At 45.4% G+C, this 15,799-nt stretch overlaps 6 protein-coding genes across 6 annotated transcripts; 1 reads left to right on the top strand and 5 right to left on the bottom strand.

The window, feature by feature from the left end:
• Positions 1 to 731: 731 nt before the first annotated feature.
• Positions 732 to 1,460, bottom strand: N7496_006106 (uncharacterized protein; the record flags this gene model as incomplete). Its single annotated transcript, XM_056699035.1, has 1 exon — positions 732 to 1,460. The coding sequence occupies one exon, from the start codon at positions 1,458 to 1,460 to the stop codon at positions 732 to 734; it is 729 nt and encodes a 242-aa protein (XP_056554448.1).
• Positions 1,461 to 3,221: 1,761 nt separating this feature from the next.
• Positions 3,222 to 4,093, bottom strand: N7496_006105 (BTB/POZ domain-containing protein; the record flags this gene model as incomplete). The annotated part of the gene is made up of 2 exons (XM_056699034.1): positions 3,222 to 3,911; positions 3,968 to 4,093. 2 exons carry the CDS (start codon positions 4,091 to 4,093, stop codon positions 3,222 to 3,224), a joined length of 816 nt encoding a protein of 271 aa, XP_056554447.1.
• A 1,527-nt stretch (positions 4,094 to 5,620) lies between these two features.
• Positions 5,621 to 6,405, bottom strand: N7496_006104 (alpha/beta hydrolase; the record flags this gene model as incomplete). Its single annotated transcript, XM_056699033.1, has 3 exons — positions 5,621 to 5,905; positions 5,973 to 6,313; positions 6,369 to 6,405. 3 exons carry the CDS (start codon positions 6,403 to 6,405, stop codon positions 5,621 to 5,623), a joined length of 663 nt encoding a protein of 220 aa, XP_056554446.1.
• Positions 6,406 to 8,640: 2,235 nt separating this feature from the next.
• N7496_006103 (uncharacterized protein) lies at positions 8,641 to 10,316 on the top strand (the record flags this gene model as incomplete). Its single annotated transcript, XM_056699032.1, has 3 exons — positions 8,641 to 8,829; positions 8,885 to 9,702; positions 9,758 to 10,316. 3 exons carry the CDS (start codon positions 8,641 to 8,643, stop codon positions 10,314 to 10,316), a joined length of 1,566 nt encoding a protein of 521 aa, XP_056554445.1.
• Positions 10,317 to 12,255: 1,939 nt separating this feature from the next.
• Positions 12,256 to 13,310, bottom strand: N7496_006102 (uncharacterized protein; the record flags this gene model as incomplete). The annotated part of the gene is made up of 2 exons (XM_056699031.1): positions 12,256 to 12,970; positions 13,021 to 13,310. The coding sequence occupies 2 exons, from the start codon at positions 13,308 to 13,310 to the stop codon at positions 12,256 to 12,258; spliced, it is 1,005 nt and encodes a 334-aa protein (XP_056554444.1).
• A 764-nt stretch (positions 13,311 to 14,074) lies between these two features.
• On the bottom strand, positions 14,075 to 14,620 carry N7496_006101 (Allergen; the record flags this gene model as incomplete). The annotated part of the gene is made up of 1 exon (XM_056699030.1): positions 14,075 to 14,620. The coding sequence occupies one exon, from the start codon at positions 14,618 to 14,620 to the stop codon at positions 14,075 to 14,077; it is 546 nt and encodes a 181-aa protein (XP_056554443.1).
• Between the last annotated feature and the right edge of the window lie 1,179 nt (positions 14,621 to 15,799).

Genomic DNA, 15,799 nt, shown 5'->3' with positions numbered 1-15,799 from the left:
AAGAGGGGAAGGTACTGGGCAAGATACGACGACACGTTTAGGGAGGCGGGGAGCGTGACCTCTCGCCCTCGATGGCTCCTCCCAACCCCAAACGGTCAGTCCTCGTCGTTCTCCACTCCCTCACTTTTCTATTCTTCCTACCTCTCTGTGGCGCAAATCTTTGCCCCTGCATTTTCCTCCGCTGGGCGGTTAAATAATGCTCATCATTGGCCGTAGACCTCACCTAGCCAGGAAGGATAACAAACCACGCTGAGGAGTTTCAGATTGGCGTACCCACCACTTCATACCGCGGCTAAAGTTATAAATTTATTGGATAGAGGTAGGTGTCTTAAATAGGGAGTCAATATACCTGAGGCTCGGCGGGCATTTTAGGCGCCAACTGAAGGGGCTTTGTTGCCTAAAACTGAAGCCCGTCTGGCTAGCCATGGGTAATTTTTCTTCAGGTTGATCTCTGGCAAAACCCTTTTCCAAGAGGCAGGGTTGACTTGGTCACACTCTAAATTAATTGAATGAAATGTTACAATTGGATTTGGACCTTCTGCTCTATGAGAACGCAGTGGCCCGCAATTAGATTGAATGGCCCGTCATACAAATAAACTACATCTCAGCCAATATTGCGCGTCCTTTATCTAGCATCTGATCCCATCAATTTCATCCAATTCTTATTCCATATTCTCTTATCTCCATAAAAGACTCCGAATTATCACTTTTGCAAATTCGGAATTTCGCGACTACAATGTCCGGAGAAGTCTCACGCCGCTATCAGCGGCCCTGTGTTCTGCCGCGCCAGCAAGCGAAGAACTGCCAGCGTGCTCAATCGTGTTCCGATCGTACACCAAGCCGTGCCCATTGACCTTACCTAAGTTACATAAGTATTGCAGGCATGCTAAAAGTTGCCGCCGATCTCCAATAGCAATGTGGTTCTCGACTACCAATAAATCCTTTTCGACATCGAAATTGACACGGCAAGGACCCCGCAATTTGAGAATATCAATCAACATTTCCCATGAAGGCTGCTGATCAGCAGCGTCAAGAATTTCCGCAACTCGAACGATTTCCTGCTTCAATGAATTGTCTGCCCTCTCGAAATGGAGGACTATACTCATAAGCTTGCCCACAGGTGAAGAAGTCTTTAGAAAAATGCCACAGTGGGAGGAAATTTGATTTTTGTCGTCGAGATCGGATGTTTCTGCTTGTGGAATGGAGTGGGATGCTCCCGAGAAGGAAAATAACGACTCAGATTCATCCACTTGTTCACCGTAACAGTTTCGAGATGTGCAGTCCTCCTGCAGGATTGATCGTTTGCAAGTTCGAGATTTGACCAATGCCCCAGACATAACGGGAACGGAGGTGGATTCAGTTATACCGGTGAGCGATACTCCAGCGGACGAATCAGGTGGTGCAACTTTGTGTGGAATTTGCAGTCGCCGGTTTATATCTTGCTTGATTGCAGCTTCCATGGTATTGATAAGATTCCTTATAATTAATTTGTATGAGGTGAAGATTCTTTTGTTTCCTGTAGAAGGAGGAGCCCATGTGGAATAGAGCTTTTGATGACAAGCGGAAGTTGAGAAAGAAAGTGGGTGATTAGCAAGAAATCTGTCACAGAGATAGCAAGATTTCATGCTGACTCCTATAAACCGAAAAGGAGGTATGCGCTGAGGGTTTTCGTCGTAAAACCTTACAAGCTATAACTCAGCATGAACAGCAAATCGAGTTGGGCACTGTTGTGGGAAATACTCGTGGGGATCTCCCTTTCCTCTCCAGATGAGTGAAAGATGGCGTAAATACTCCTCTTCTTTCGAACCATCAAGTCTCCGGAGGACGAGACTAAGGTTAACCCCCTTGCTTTGTATAGGCACTCTTTCGGGGTTGGGCACCGAATCGACAGTGATTTTATTGAGTAGTGTGGGTAGCTCCTTGGCAAGTTGTGCAAATGCTCGAGATGCGATTCCATAGCGGCCCAATTTGAGTATGATCAATAACCATTTCTCTAATTGACCGGTATCTGTACGAAAAGCAGCATTAAGAAACTCTGCATGGTCGTGTTTTGCTTTTTGTGCGTGCCGAAGGAGCTGCATTAACGACTGTCCATTCTCAAAATCCACTCCATCCATTGACGGAATACCTTCCAGCCATTCGAAGAATGGCTCCAGATCGTGCTGTGGCACACCAGCCAATCGTTTTGAAATACGGCTTTCAAGCTCCGAATGTGAGAACACTGCGGATTTGTGACATTCTTGCAAATCTCTAACATATTGACGTATCCGTGGCATGTCTATTGAAATAATCTTGAGTAGGACGGATGTCTCGTCCGTTTCTTCTGGTCCTTAGTCACTAAAGCAGACATGACAAGCAAAGATCTCGAACGCACCCCCACGTGCCATTCTGGCGAGGATTTCGACAATATCTCGGCCATTAGATAGAACAGCATCTCGAACTCCATTATTACAAGCGATTCTGATAGTTGTACCTTCGGACAGGTTTTCTTCCATGCATGCTGCTGAGACGCTATCGCCACCTTTGCGACTCGCGCAAATCAATGCGAAGGAGTCAAGGAATTTTCGCTTGAGAAGATGGGTCCTGTTAGCACTTGAGCATTCCTTCAAGTCCAGGCTATGCACTGTAGGAACCCCTCGCACATCATCCAAGGCTCTCAGGAGTAAGACCGCTTCCAAGAACCGCATCTGAAGGTTCCCAGATAGAGAAAGCATCACCATATTCTTCAAGCCATTACCGGATATAAGACGCTTTTTCGAAATAGAAACGTCTATTTGCATGGGAGATGTTGTTGATTAATAATTTAAAGGCCAAAGTCAAAGACGTCATCGGCTCCTGCCAAGCGTACGCTCCAAATACGATTCAATTGCCACCCAAGTGCCAGAGTTCGTGAAAGAACTTCTCGAGACATATTTCAAGGCTCCTTTGTGAAGGGAGTTTGCTAGTTGTGGCCTCCGTAGACCAATGTTGCCATTACAGGTTAGGTGTGGGAGGTGCGGTCGAGGGAAAGGGATGTAGAAGTTGTACTTGGGACACTACGGTACCGCAGGCTAATCCGAGAAACGGAAAGAAGATATTGTATAAAGGTTGTCTTCGAAAAAACCAAAACTGATGCAATTTAGAAAACAACAAATTTAGCTCGTAAATAATTTGTTGCATTTTTTGCTGGAGCAGAAAGCACGACAGATTATTTCAGGGCCACGATCCTCCAGAGAAGCCTTCTACATCTTTCCGAATTTAGCAAAAACCTTCAAACGAGCCGCCGATACCTCGGCATTTCGACTCCAGTCTTTCTTGCATTCACCAAATCGTGCCCACTCAATAACAGTGCTATCCATCATCGCTACCGCCAGGTCAAATAAAAACTGTGGTACTGACTGCAGTAAAGAGTTCTGGAACGGTGCTGGACTTTCTTCGTCTTCAGTTCTCAGCCGTGTGAGATGATGCATAGTTACTCTGACTGCCAAATCTCGCAGTCCTCTGTCCTGTGATGGAGTCGAGTTATAGATCTCCACTATCCCGCTAGGAAAGGAGCTTGCATCAAGTCGTTGCAGCAGCTCTTGTTCGACTTTTCTTTTGGAAAGACCTTTGAGACCTTCAATGAACATGCGATCTGCAAGGGCATACATTGAAATGTGAAATGATAGGGGATCACAACCGTACGAGGCGAAGTCACTTGTTGATTTTGACGTATTTAGGGAGTCTTGATCTCCCTGAATGACCATCTCTTGATAGGCAGAATCTGTATTGGCTGTGTCAGATTGGGTCAGGTCTGTCGGTACATCCTTCAAAGTGAAGGGCGCAGATTCTGACAAAGTGTCCACTTGATAATCTAAAGTATAGAGATATTCAATCATCTGTCTGACCAAGGCCGGCTCCTCTTGTAGCGTTACTTTATTGGCGTAGGATTCCTAGGGTGGGTTTGTTAGAAGTTCTCTCAAAGTCTTCTTATTGCCGTCCTTCGCACCTGGAACTTTCCATTACATGCCTTTGCAAAAAAAGCCGACCGGGGGCAGATAATACTCTTATGCACCCAGTAAACCTGATCACCGCATTTAATAGTGAGATCGCTATATTGCGGGTCAAGACGCAGCCTATACGTTGGTTAGCAAGAACCAAACTTGAAATAGATATTGAGTATCATACTTCGCTAGTGAGGCGAGAAGCTCTTGCCTAGGAAAAGCTTCTTGGTCGGGAGAGAGAGTACCGTCACAATTAAGCTCGGGCTGATTCTCGCCATCTGTCAGGTCCCTTCGTGGTGACCTTCTGAAATGACCTTTTCTGGGTGCCATGAGGGAAAGAAAACCGGTGGTGATTACATGTTGAAGTTACCTATCCTTTGTGAGGTGAAATATAGCCCAATCTCTAATTATGTCACGATGATGCGAGCGAGTTATTGACACTCTAACTCACGCGACCTAATTTGCACTCTTCATGGGCGAGACTCTAAATTTGGTTCATGACAGGCGTCAAAGAAGATGACCAAGCATGCTGACAATCCCTAAGTGGCCCCTTACATAAATGGTAATTTATGTAAAGGGCCGGTTAAGGTTTTTGTTACAAACCCCACAAGGCGCGGCTAATTGCAGAGCAACCGAGAGCCAATCAACCCCCAAGTACGGCGGCCGGTTAAGGCCATTCACCAAAACTGATAAGAAACCCTTCCGCCCTAATCACCGCTCCTATAAGAAGCCTAGCCTACTACCCTATAAGGGATAGTCTACCTATAGGCGGGAAAAAGTCTTGGCATCCCCATCAAAAAGTCCCGGGGTCCTATACAAACTTAACACCCTCTAAGTATCTTAGAGATAGATATTGTGAGCCAGTTGGTGACGTCCCTTTTGAACCGGTCGATATTCCTCACCAGTTAATTCAATCCCTCAAGAAACGCCCTCCACGCAGGACCTAGGCTACTCCTTGTATGGCCGAAGACGAAGACCTTCCTGGCGCCTCTTGGAGTCGCTAGGGAAGGTATATGCGACAGGGGCATTGCATGCAACCGCCAGAAAGGATGTTGAGCCCTTGACCTTCCACGAAGCTGTGTTGGAGCCCAATCAGCTCGAATGGTGGGCTGCGACCCAGAAAGAATATGCTTCGCTTCTCGAGCATGACACATGGGAAGAAGCGTATTGATTCGAATGCGGACTGGATTTGTGCAGCCACTGTTGTAGCGGAGGTCGTACCGTAAACACCCGATGGAAGGCAGACGATAATCACATTAGGACCATGTATCTGGCCTAGGATATAGGTATTACCATCGTGTGGCTTCGCTGGTAAGTCATGATATCTCTCGTCCAGCATTGCCGCTGCTGCGGTCATCTACAAAGGAAGGGAACTGTTGTTGGATAAGACTGTGATCTTGGCTTCAGGACTACAAATACGTAGCTAACCTTGCAAACTTCTCTTGTATTACTACGCTCTCGATATGTACGAACCAGAATCTCAGACCTTTTCAAATACCAGTACTCGAAATCCCACCTCTACTTTCTCGACTGGAATGGCTGAATTCGCGCGTGGGATTAAAGCCCTCTGTACTGTACACAGTACAGTATAGTGGCACAACATAGGGATAGGTAATTGGAGTTTCCGAGCTGATCTATGTACATAGTCTGAAGCAGTTTCAGTGAGCATTCGGCTTTAAATTCTCCTTCAGAAACTTGGTCAATGCTGCACAAAACTCCTTACTTTGGGGTACATAATGGCCTCGAAAAAACTCAAACAACTGTACATTATGAAAATGACTTGCAAGAGATTTGGTCTGCTCAGGTGTAATCACTGCATCTAGACTCCCACTTACATGGAGACTTGGGGTGAGGATCTTAGTTCGATAGAACCCTTCGTAATATGAATTCTGTAGCTTAAACCCACTGAGACATATGGTGAATTGGAACGGCGAGTGGCTAGTCTGTTAAGCGTCAGTGATTTCATTAATGAACGAGATTTCGCACGGTCCCGCATAGAGTACGATATACCTTCCGAGATAAGCCGCACATTGGCTCTCTTTTCTCCAATATTGATGTTACAAGGGCTGCCATGGCTGCCCCAGAGGAAAAGCCAACTATGCCGATGAAGGGCCCTTTCCGCTCAAGGGTATCCTGAATGTACTCTAAGGACCGCGCGAGGCCCCGGATTCGGTCTGCCTCCTCACCATAGCCCCAAACCCTGTACCAATCTCGGTCCTCTCTATCGGGGTAAGCGGGCCACACACCAGACAGGAACTCAAAGTCAAATGGGGCCTCATCAGATGCGTCTTGAAAGGCCTTACGAAGACGACGAGTCTTTGGATAAAAGATCTCAGCAGATTGTCCATGTCCTTTTCAAGACAAGTTTCAGCAATTAAGGACAACTTAGTGCAGCGGCTTTCTTACCATGGAGCATGAGAACACGAGGTGCTGTTCCTGCCATTTGGGAGATATCCTTTGGGTGACACTTTCTGATGGAATTTGGTTCTTGAAATTCGTCGTACTTGAGGCCAATGTCTTCGGACACCTAATATACTTAATCTGAGGCAGTGCTAGTATGTGGTCTAAATAGAAAGTAAATAAGGCCAAGGCCCCATATCTCACACGTACCAATGCTTCTGTTCTTTGGCCAACCATTACAGTCGCGATTCATCACCGGATGGAATTCAGGGCGAAAATCGGCTCACTGTGTTTTTCCAAAAGATTAATTCATTCTAACCATGTACATGCTTGTACATTCAATGTTGCACACCCATAGCAAGCGAGCCTGTCCTAAATGAGGATCCAGAATCTCGGAATCGTCAAAGTACTACAATTGCGCACTTTCGTACAAGCCCACTTATGTGTAGTCAACCCAATGAAAAGCTCAAGTAATGGATCTCTAATTCAATTTCTACTAATATATCATGCTAAATTAACCACTTGAATTTGCTTCTGGGAAATATTGAGAATGATAATGCCCGATAAGACACCTTCCGAATGTGTTTTTACTTAGTCAGTATGCTCACTTTGTTTTGACCAACTTTTGCTCGCATTTACCCGACTTTGAACACTTAGTATTTTGGCAGCCCTTGTTAGTCTGCTTTTTGCACACGTTTTACTTAATATTTGCACCTATTCTGCACTAGGTCCTAGTCTCCGATCAATATTTTGATCACTCCGGTCTCCCAACCAAACCCTCTTTTGCCCACCTTAACTGCGCTCCCTGCGTTGATCACCATGAATTTCGGGCTTCCCTAATTCCACATCCATAGGTAACAACAATGTACCAGTACTCCTAATCGCACAGTATTTTTTGAGCTCGATCCGAATCCCAGCGCCGCACAATCAGAGTCCATAGCGAAGACGTGGTAGGATCGCCAGTGGAAAGTCATGAAATACAATTTTGTCGAGCGACTTAAGTCGCTCAATTTTACTCAAGTCCATACAGTAGTTGATTGAAAGAAACCCTTCGGTATGGCTTTTCCCGGCTGTTTGATACGGTGCGGGGGTTAGTGGTGAGACTGGTTAACTTCCAAGGGCTCTAGGTGCGGTTCGAAATCCACTCTTTTCGATGCCGAGAAGGGTAGGTGTCTGAGATTCAGCATTAACGGAGTGATACATGACCCCAAAGTGTGATTCTGGCTGTTCAGCAACTTTCTGAAAGTGAACAGGTCGCCATACCTGTGACAGTGCGTTGCATTAGGGACTCTGAAAGAAATGACAGGGCACGGGACCTCTAGGAGATCTCTAATATGCAAGTTCAAATGTAAACTTCGGTGCTATTCATTTGAGCTATTCAAAGCGACTGTATTCCACCAAGCTCTCTCCCGCTATTCTCGCAATTATACCCCCATTCGAAGATCTTCGATATCAATGTAGGCATTTGCTTGTGCAGGAAAAGCCCTGGCAGTTTTAAGAAGTAGGTTCAATCCAGTCGCCTAAAGTCTTCGGTCATTGGTTAATTTACAGTATGTTTCGATAGATAGGTTGGAATTTCTGCGCAATCATTGAAGAAATAGCCCCTTTTCGTGAAATTTTTAGTGGTTGCTGGAGCAATATAGACGCCAACGCATAGACCAAAGTGGCAACATAATAAGGTTTTAGTCACCAAAATCACTATAAATGTTCTTAAGTATCTACTAAGCCTGCTGGAAACTCTGGTAATGTCCAGAGCATCGAACCGAATTACTGAAAAGCCCCCGCGACGGTCTCAGTAAAGCCCTCAGCCCACAATTCAGATTGCTTAGGAACTTCCAATTCCAAAATGCCTACCACGTGTTGATGTCGTAAGTTAATTCTCATGGTCTTTATTGCAACACCTCCAGAATCTCTGGTTTTATGCATCCCATCAATTGCTCAAGCCCCACTCTTGGCAGATTCCATATTGGGACCTCTCCGGCGTAAATCTTGGCAAGGGAATTAAATCGGCGGCGGTTTCTCCACAAAGTCTTCTCTCGGTTTCATCTTGGCTGATTTCAAGTTGAAGCTGTTTCCACTGGAGACTAGCCTACCATCTAGAAAGATTAGAGAAAACCTTCAACTTTCAATCGCCTGTCCAGGAAGCCGGGAGTAGATCGGTTGTGGTGCTGAAAAATCAAGGTCGCCCCAGTGCGCAGGGCTTTATTGTATAAGAACGCAATCGGTCCCATAATTTAGAAGAGGGTGAAGCTGGTATTGCATCGACTTTTATTCCACAATGCGGTCAAGTTCCACTGGGCCAATTACAATCACTGGCCTCAATATGACGACACACGCAGAGCAGACAGATACAATAACGAGTATTTCTGATCTGGAGAAACTTGGAAAGGAGCGTCCGCAATCTTTCTCAGGACTCTGGCCTGAGTTAGCGTTTTGTTTTTCGATAGTGATGTCCCAAATTCTAGCAGTGAGTCGACACACCGTATCTCAAAGCGCCAACATCTTACATATTGCTTCTACAGGAGTTCTACATATCAGGGTCTGGCGTTCTTCTCCCAACTCTCGTAGAAGAACTAGACATACCTGCAGGCTCCACAATATGGCCCACCACTGCCCTCTCCCTCGCCATCACTTCAACACTCCTCATATTCGGCCGCTTAATCGATATGTACGGTGGCTATATCATCTACAACGCAGGCGCCATCTGGCTAATTATTTCCTCGGTCCTCTGCGGCGTGTCACAGACATGGCTGATGTTGGTTGTCTGTCGAGCCCTGCAAGGGGTAGCTCTTGGAGCCCTGCTCCCATCTGGCATCATGATCCTGGGAAGTACATACCGCCCGGGACCGCGGAAGAACCTGGTGTTCAGCATTTACGGCGCATGCGCCGCGTTGGGTTTCTTCGCTGGATTTTTCGTCTCTGGAATATGTGGTCAGTACTTAAGTTGGAGATGGTATTTCTTTATTGGTGCGATATTATCGGTGATGATGGTGGCTTCGTCTCTTTTTTATATCCATCGTGATTACACCGACAAACGAAAGCTTGGCATACGGATGGATTGGTTTGGATTCTGCTTGTCCATCTCAGGAGCGACACTCTTCGTCTTCGCTATTGCGGATAGCTCGTACGCGCCACAAGGTTGGGGAACTCCATATATTCCGGTGCTTTTTACGATTGGTATCACCCTGCTGGGCGTCATGATGTATCTTGAAGTGTGGGTGGTTGATAACCCTTTGCTTCCTGGCGACATTTTCCGAGTCAAGTTTATGACCCCTTTGATATTGGCATTATTCTGTCTGTATGGAAGCCTGGGCATTTTCCTTTTATACGGAGTGTTGTAGTAAGTGTTTCCTTTCAATGGCTTACGCAACCATACGACCGCTAAATCTACACAGCATGTCAGTCTTCATGGGTGCCACTCCTCTTCAGCTCGTCGCTTGGACCGTTCCGATGGCAGGTGGCGGCCTCATCGTCTCACTTACAGGAGGATTCATTTTCCACAAAGTATCCGGTACAGTACTGATGATTATATCCTGTCTTGGATACATCGGCTCAGGACTGTTTTTTGCTATCATTCCCCTTGGCGGAAACTACTGGCTCTATGTGTTCCCAGCGATGATCTGCGGTACCATCGCCGTCGACATCAGTTTTAATCTCGCGAATATATTTATCACGACTAGCATGCCGACCGCAAAGCAGGGTTTGGCTGGTGCACTAATTTATTGTACCATGCATATGGGATTCGCGGTTATGCTGGGTTTTGCGGATATTGTTGAAACGCAGACGGAATATCTTGGTAAATGGAAGAGTTATAAGGTGGTGTTTATGTTTCAGACAGGACTTTGTGTTCTTGGTCTTTTGATTATTTTGGGATTCGTGAGGATTCGTCATGCCAAAAGTGAGTTGACGGCGGACGAGAAGGAGAAATTGGAGGGAGGTAAATTGTCCGCATGAACATCCTATTAGCTTTAATTCTGCACAGCCCATATATCTTCAACTCATTTGCCCCATCGATTGAGCGGAAACGTTTGTCAAATATTCAGTCTAACAATGGATATCATTACCGCTTCAAACCATTTTCCGTGCGCCATCTGAATGGACGTCTTAATACAGAATCAATGTGTCCATATGGCCTAGACTATCCAAAGTCCTTATCTTCAAACTATAGCTGGCTTCTCTAAGTCCCAGCAATTGGAGGACTTTATTAGTCACAGTTATAGTGTATACCTGTCTTAGCTATTTGAAATATGAAGTACTCTGCCTGCTGGAAAGTTGTGAAGGGAAAGGGATATGGCCGGAATGGAAACGTGGGCTATACTGTTTGCTCTTGATGTTGTCAAGTGGTTATCTTAGAGCGGGTGGAATAACTTGACCAGTTCAAGTATAGCTCCAGAGACTATGCCCAGTTGGGACGCATAATTAGGACTTGAGTCCTTTTGGGAGACTTTGTGTAGGCTGACTCTCATTCATGAGAACAGGTACTTTGTATCTCCAGCAGTAGTAGCCTGGTAGATCAGAATTAGGGGCTCGTAAAAGTGGTACTCCAGCGATTGGCGGAGCAAGCCCCAAAAAGCTAGTTTGTTGAGGGAGTCATGAAATTACGCGAGGAAGACTCCGAGTGCTAATACTGTTCCAACGTCCAATCAAACCTTACATCCGCTGGCAACCCACCCACGCTCCTTTTACCGCACCTTCCACCTTCGCGGAGCTAATTCAATGTACTGCGGTGATGGCCTCACTATAGGCTCTCCTTAATACAGAGTGCAGGCGGAAGATCGCTACGATACTAAGCATCGTAATGTTACGGACCTCAAGAGGCGCGGGGGCCGTAGTTATTTGAGGAGCAACCATGAACCAATCATCCCACGGACGCTAAGGATTAGCGTTGTCACGTGCATTCCGATATGCTTGGGCATGCCCGGAGGGGCCCAGGGCAGACATTCAGGGCGGGAGCCAGAAACAGCCTGCGACTAACCGTTACAATCAATACTCCATTACAGCATGAGAGGGTGAGCGAGACGCAGGGAACGGCTACCATTTTACCCGCACCAACATTATATCCTAAAAGTCAGAACCCGGCAAAACCCACGTGACGCCAAGAATATATTCCTACGGGGTAGGGAGGGAGTAGATCGACTCAAGGTCATCTGAACGGACGTCTCATTACAGAATCAATGTCTCCATATGGCCTAGACTATCTAGCCTCCGTATCTTCAAAGTATAGCTGGCTTCTATAAATTTTAGCAAATATTAGAGATAGTGAGTCACTTGGCCGAGCGTGGTGATTCAACAAGAGATCTATCTCCCAATCTCCCAGTGAATAATATGTATACCAGCGGCCACTTTACATATACTCTTTTTGTCACACTGAATAGAGAACATGACTTTCTGTGCCCATTTCACCAGCGGCTGAAGCTATAACAGCACGTACCCCTCGAGATTCTGGTGCGTTGGTTGGACTGGATAATATAAAACCGAGGATTGGATACACGATACTAGCCAAAATTGGTTAGCTGAGAGTACGTGTCTAACGCGTTATTCCAATCCATAAGCTTAATTTGCCGAAAGGAAGTGTATTTACCAAGTACATGGCTTCTAATCCGGGCCGGTAAAGGAAATGATAATTATTCATTGGGGGCTCTGGGAACATAATAAGCTATTTAGCGGGCCAAACATCTTCAGCAGTCAGGCAATGCTCACGACGAGAGTCAACGGTCCTCAATTACTAAGTGCAGCCAATCTTTACAGGTAAAGAAAGGTCTAGAAGGACGAAAAGGAGAGACGAAGTTGAAGGCCGATATATGAGGCCAAGGAATTGGTCTTGAGTCTATACTAGTTATCAAAGGTTTGCCAAGCCCTTTACACAGAACCACCTAGCGCAATGAGAGCCCATTCATCCTTCCATCCCCCCAACCAACATGGAATTCACCAGCTTCTGTTCTGCATGAGTTGCTTTAAAAACATCAAACTTCTCATCATGCCATTGATCAGCCCTTACCCATCGACCCTGACTATCCAAAAATTTTGCGTGGTTTTCTGGGCGGAGGAAGAAGGCGATGCTATACCGATCTGCAACGTTGTCAATTGGGACAACCTGATGGATACATGAGAAAAGTTTGTGACCGGAAGCAAAGCGTAACGAGTCTCCAACGTTGACAACCGCGTGTCCCTTTTTGGGCTCCACAAAACCCCAGGTATCAGAGCCGGGTGGAAGAACCTGAAGCCCCCATTGTTCAGAGAAGAGGAGAGTGAGGGATCCGATATCCGTGTGCTTCTGATGACCAATTTCCTTGCTCGATTGTGGATCACCGGGCAGGTACCGCATCATGGCGAGGGCGGAATTAGATTTGTGCTCGTTGCGGTGAGCATTCTCGAAGCGGGCTTCTCCACTCAGCCCAAAAGCGGTGGAGAGGCATGAGAGTATGGTTTTGGTAATGATGTTGGAGCCGCCGATGAAGTCAGAAAATGTTTTGATGTCACGAGTGTTGTGGACTATCGATGGGAGATTTGGATTTGGCATTCTAATCTCGTCTCTAGAGACTTGGAGAATCTCGTAGCCGTCCATTGTACCTTCCAGTACGCCGGTATGGTTACCAACTGGCTCGTAGCTTGAAATCGGTCAGCTGCATCTATGCAGGATGGCAGTGGAATGTCTTACCCATGTTCCAGGGATGGGAGGCCAATTTCATTCTTCTCGTCATGGGGCGAGTTGAAGAATCGACGCATGAGAGCTAGCAGTCGCTGATGGTCTTCCAACATCCGTTTTCCATCAATATCTTCAAGGTCAAGATAGAAAAATCCAGCATCTTGACAACATCGCAGGAGCTTTTTGATCTCAGTTTGCTCTTGAGAAAGAAGCCGGCTGAAATTTATTATTTCTAGCTCACAGACAGGTACTTCCTCGCCGTTGTAGGGGATACTTTTTCTCGGGATGGTGGCAATGGTCATGTTGGCTTGGTTCTTGCTGGTCTTAATTGATAGCGGGATCCTTTCGTGTCTGATGTTCTCATGGTTCGTCTGGGGAGAATCAAGATTAGCCTTTATACTTGGGGGAGACCATGGAGGAACTGCGTTAACGGGTTTCCTATCCTCGATCCTGATCAAAGCTCACATCTCACGGTAATCCTCTCCTCCTGTACAGTAACAACTCGCGCGTGCTCTCACTAACCAATTACAATTAATTGCACTCATGAAAGGTGTTCTATATATCTTTAACCGATCAAATAGTTCTCTACTTCTTAATTCCTTAGTGGAAAAGGATATTGGCTTGAGGTGGTGAGAGATCAAACATGCCAATACTTCAAATTCGAAGAACTGCTCAAAATACTAGTTTCATATTTAGTTATTCAAATGGTTGTTTGTGAATTAAAGGGCGATTAAACCCAAAACATACTGAGAATTTCATTAACTAAACCTGATCAAATTTGATTCAGATATGTTGTTTAGCTAGAATTGCTTGATTTATGTTATGTCCTAACTAGCTATTATGCCATTTCCAGAAAGTAAAACACGTTTTCTATGGAACATTAATTTTTCCAAAGACGCTTATTCTCATCTGGAGGTACAGTATACGTACTTTCTTGATATACATGTGCTGTAAGAGACAATTGACCAACTTCTCTCAGAACCTGTTAATGGTATACAGAAATGGATTTATGTAAGAGGAAAGAATATTTGCCCGGTGTATTTTTCCCTGTGCTTCTCACCCATCCTCATACAGTACTGGTCTCCTGGTCAAAGTCCAGGTAGACAACAAGCTTAACTGGGCCAGGAGGAAGATTACCACCGATGCCACCAATGTTCCTATTGGCATAGATATACGCATTCTGGACAAAAGAAGCATTGCTTGTAATAATTGAACATGTACCTGTGATACTATCACAGATTTTCATGCCCTGGACTTGTTGCCTTGCATATTGAGGAGCGATAGCCGATACGTCAAATCCCGACCATCCTGAATTTATGCTCGAACCGAAATCAAATTCTCCCCAGGTTGAAGAGTATCCTCCATTTGAGTCTACGGGTATATTTGGACCGGGAGAAGCTGTCCATCCGCCCTGGGAGTTCTCTTCAAAGGCTAAGTATCGGGTCTGCCCTTGGTCGATTGAAAACTCCTTGCATGCATTGCCAAACCATCCATCTAATTTCCCATCGGGGCCGATCTTATTCCAAACAACAACCGTCCACTGTCCACTTCTGGGGCCATTAAACTGGACAACATACTGGTGCTCTTTTGCGCTAGTAGAAGCAACCTCCATTATATTACTTCCATACGGATTACCAACATTACCTTTATATGCCACACCGCTATCAGTGTGTTCAGTCCGCTCGACTATACCCGCTTTATCGGACCTAACGAGAGACTGAATACGGACATTCATGGGATCTGTACTCCCTGAAATGGTGTCCCGGGGTTTGTCGGTTGTTGAGTGCCGACAACGATGTAGATGGGGGATAGCATTGGCGCAAATAGTACCCACAAGAACAAGAAGAACATGGAACTGCATACCGAATTGATTGTAATGAACACAACACGAGTTGAAACTCTGCCTTATTCATCCAGTGCATCGATACTACTGGGCAAGGATGTCTTTTGCCGGAGACTCATTTTCGGCAAATTATATAGGGAACTGTCATTAAATTTATCGATTATTTGTTTTAATGGACCAATAGGAGGTCAATTGACACTATCCCCACCATAAAATAATGCAACAAGCAGTTAACATGTTTATGAGTTATCAGGTATATGGTGGAAATCAGCCGAAAGTGGAGTACGTCTAATTCTGCGGGAGATGTCGCGACGAGATTTCATTTATATTTCACTTTCACACGATGGAACATGATGAAATGACTTATGTTAGCATTATGTTATATTATATTTTGTTGTTCTTGCTGAATTATGTCCTTTTAAGTCAACATTTGGGAGCATAGGACTGATGTATTAATGCAACCATATCAGGTCTTCCCAGTATCGTAATAATTTTCTATGGAACGGTGAATTTCAAAATTTCCCGTCCAATTGAAGCCATATTCTTCATTATATTTCCTTTGAAGAGAAATGAGTGATTTGGAGCCTGGCGATTTGGAACGTGTAGGGCGATCATTCAGTTTATTGGTTTGGATTTTAGTTCTTGCCGCACTTGGGATTCTATTTGGTAGCTGTACAGCCTCGTATTCACCTTCCCCGTTGTATTTCTTTAAAGTAACTGATATCTTACTCTTTCCTACCTGCAACTTCAGACTTCTGGCTAATAAACGTGGAGTTACAGCTTCAAACTAGTAATTTCAACGATAGTTCAGAAGACGAGATGGATCACACAATTCTTCCAATATTTTACGCTATAGGGCTCCTAGGGTTCTGTCAGGGCCATAAGGAGATCACACATTTTTCGAACTGCTCAGATCCCAGTTTTCAGTTCACCTTTGACCCGCTGAAA

The sequence above is a fragment of the Penicillium cataractarum genome (assembly GCF_028827025.1).
Source record: "Penicillium cataractarum strain IBT 29864 chromosome Unknown utg000005l, whole genome shotgun sequence".
Lineage (NCBI taxonomy): Eukaryota > Fungi > Ascomycota > Eurotiomycetes > Eurotiales > Aspergillaceae > Penicillium > Penicillium cataractarum.
Note: the sequence above shows the minus strand (reverse complement) of the source record. Positions and strands in the feature narration are given on the sequence as shown.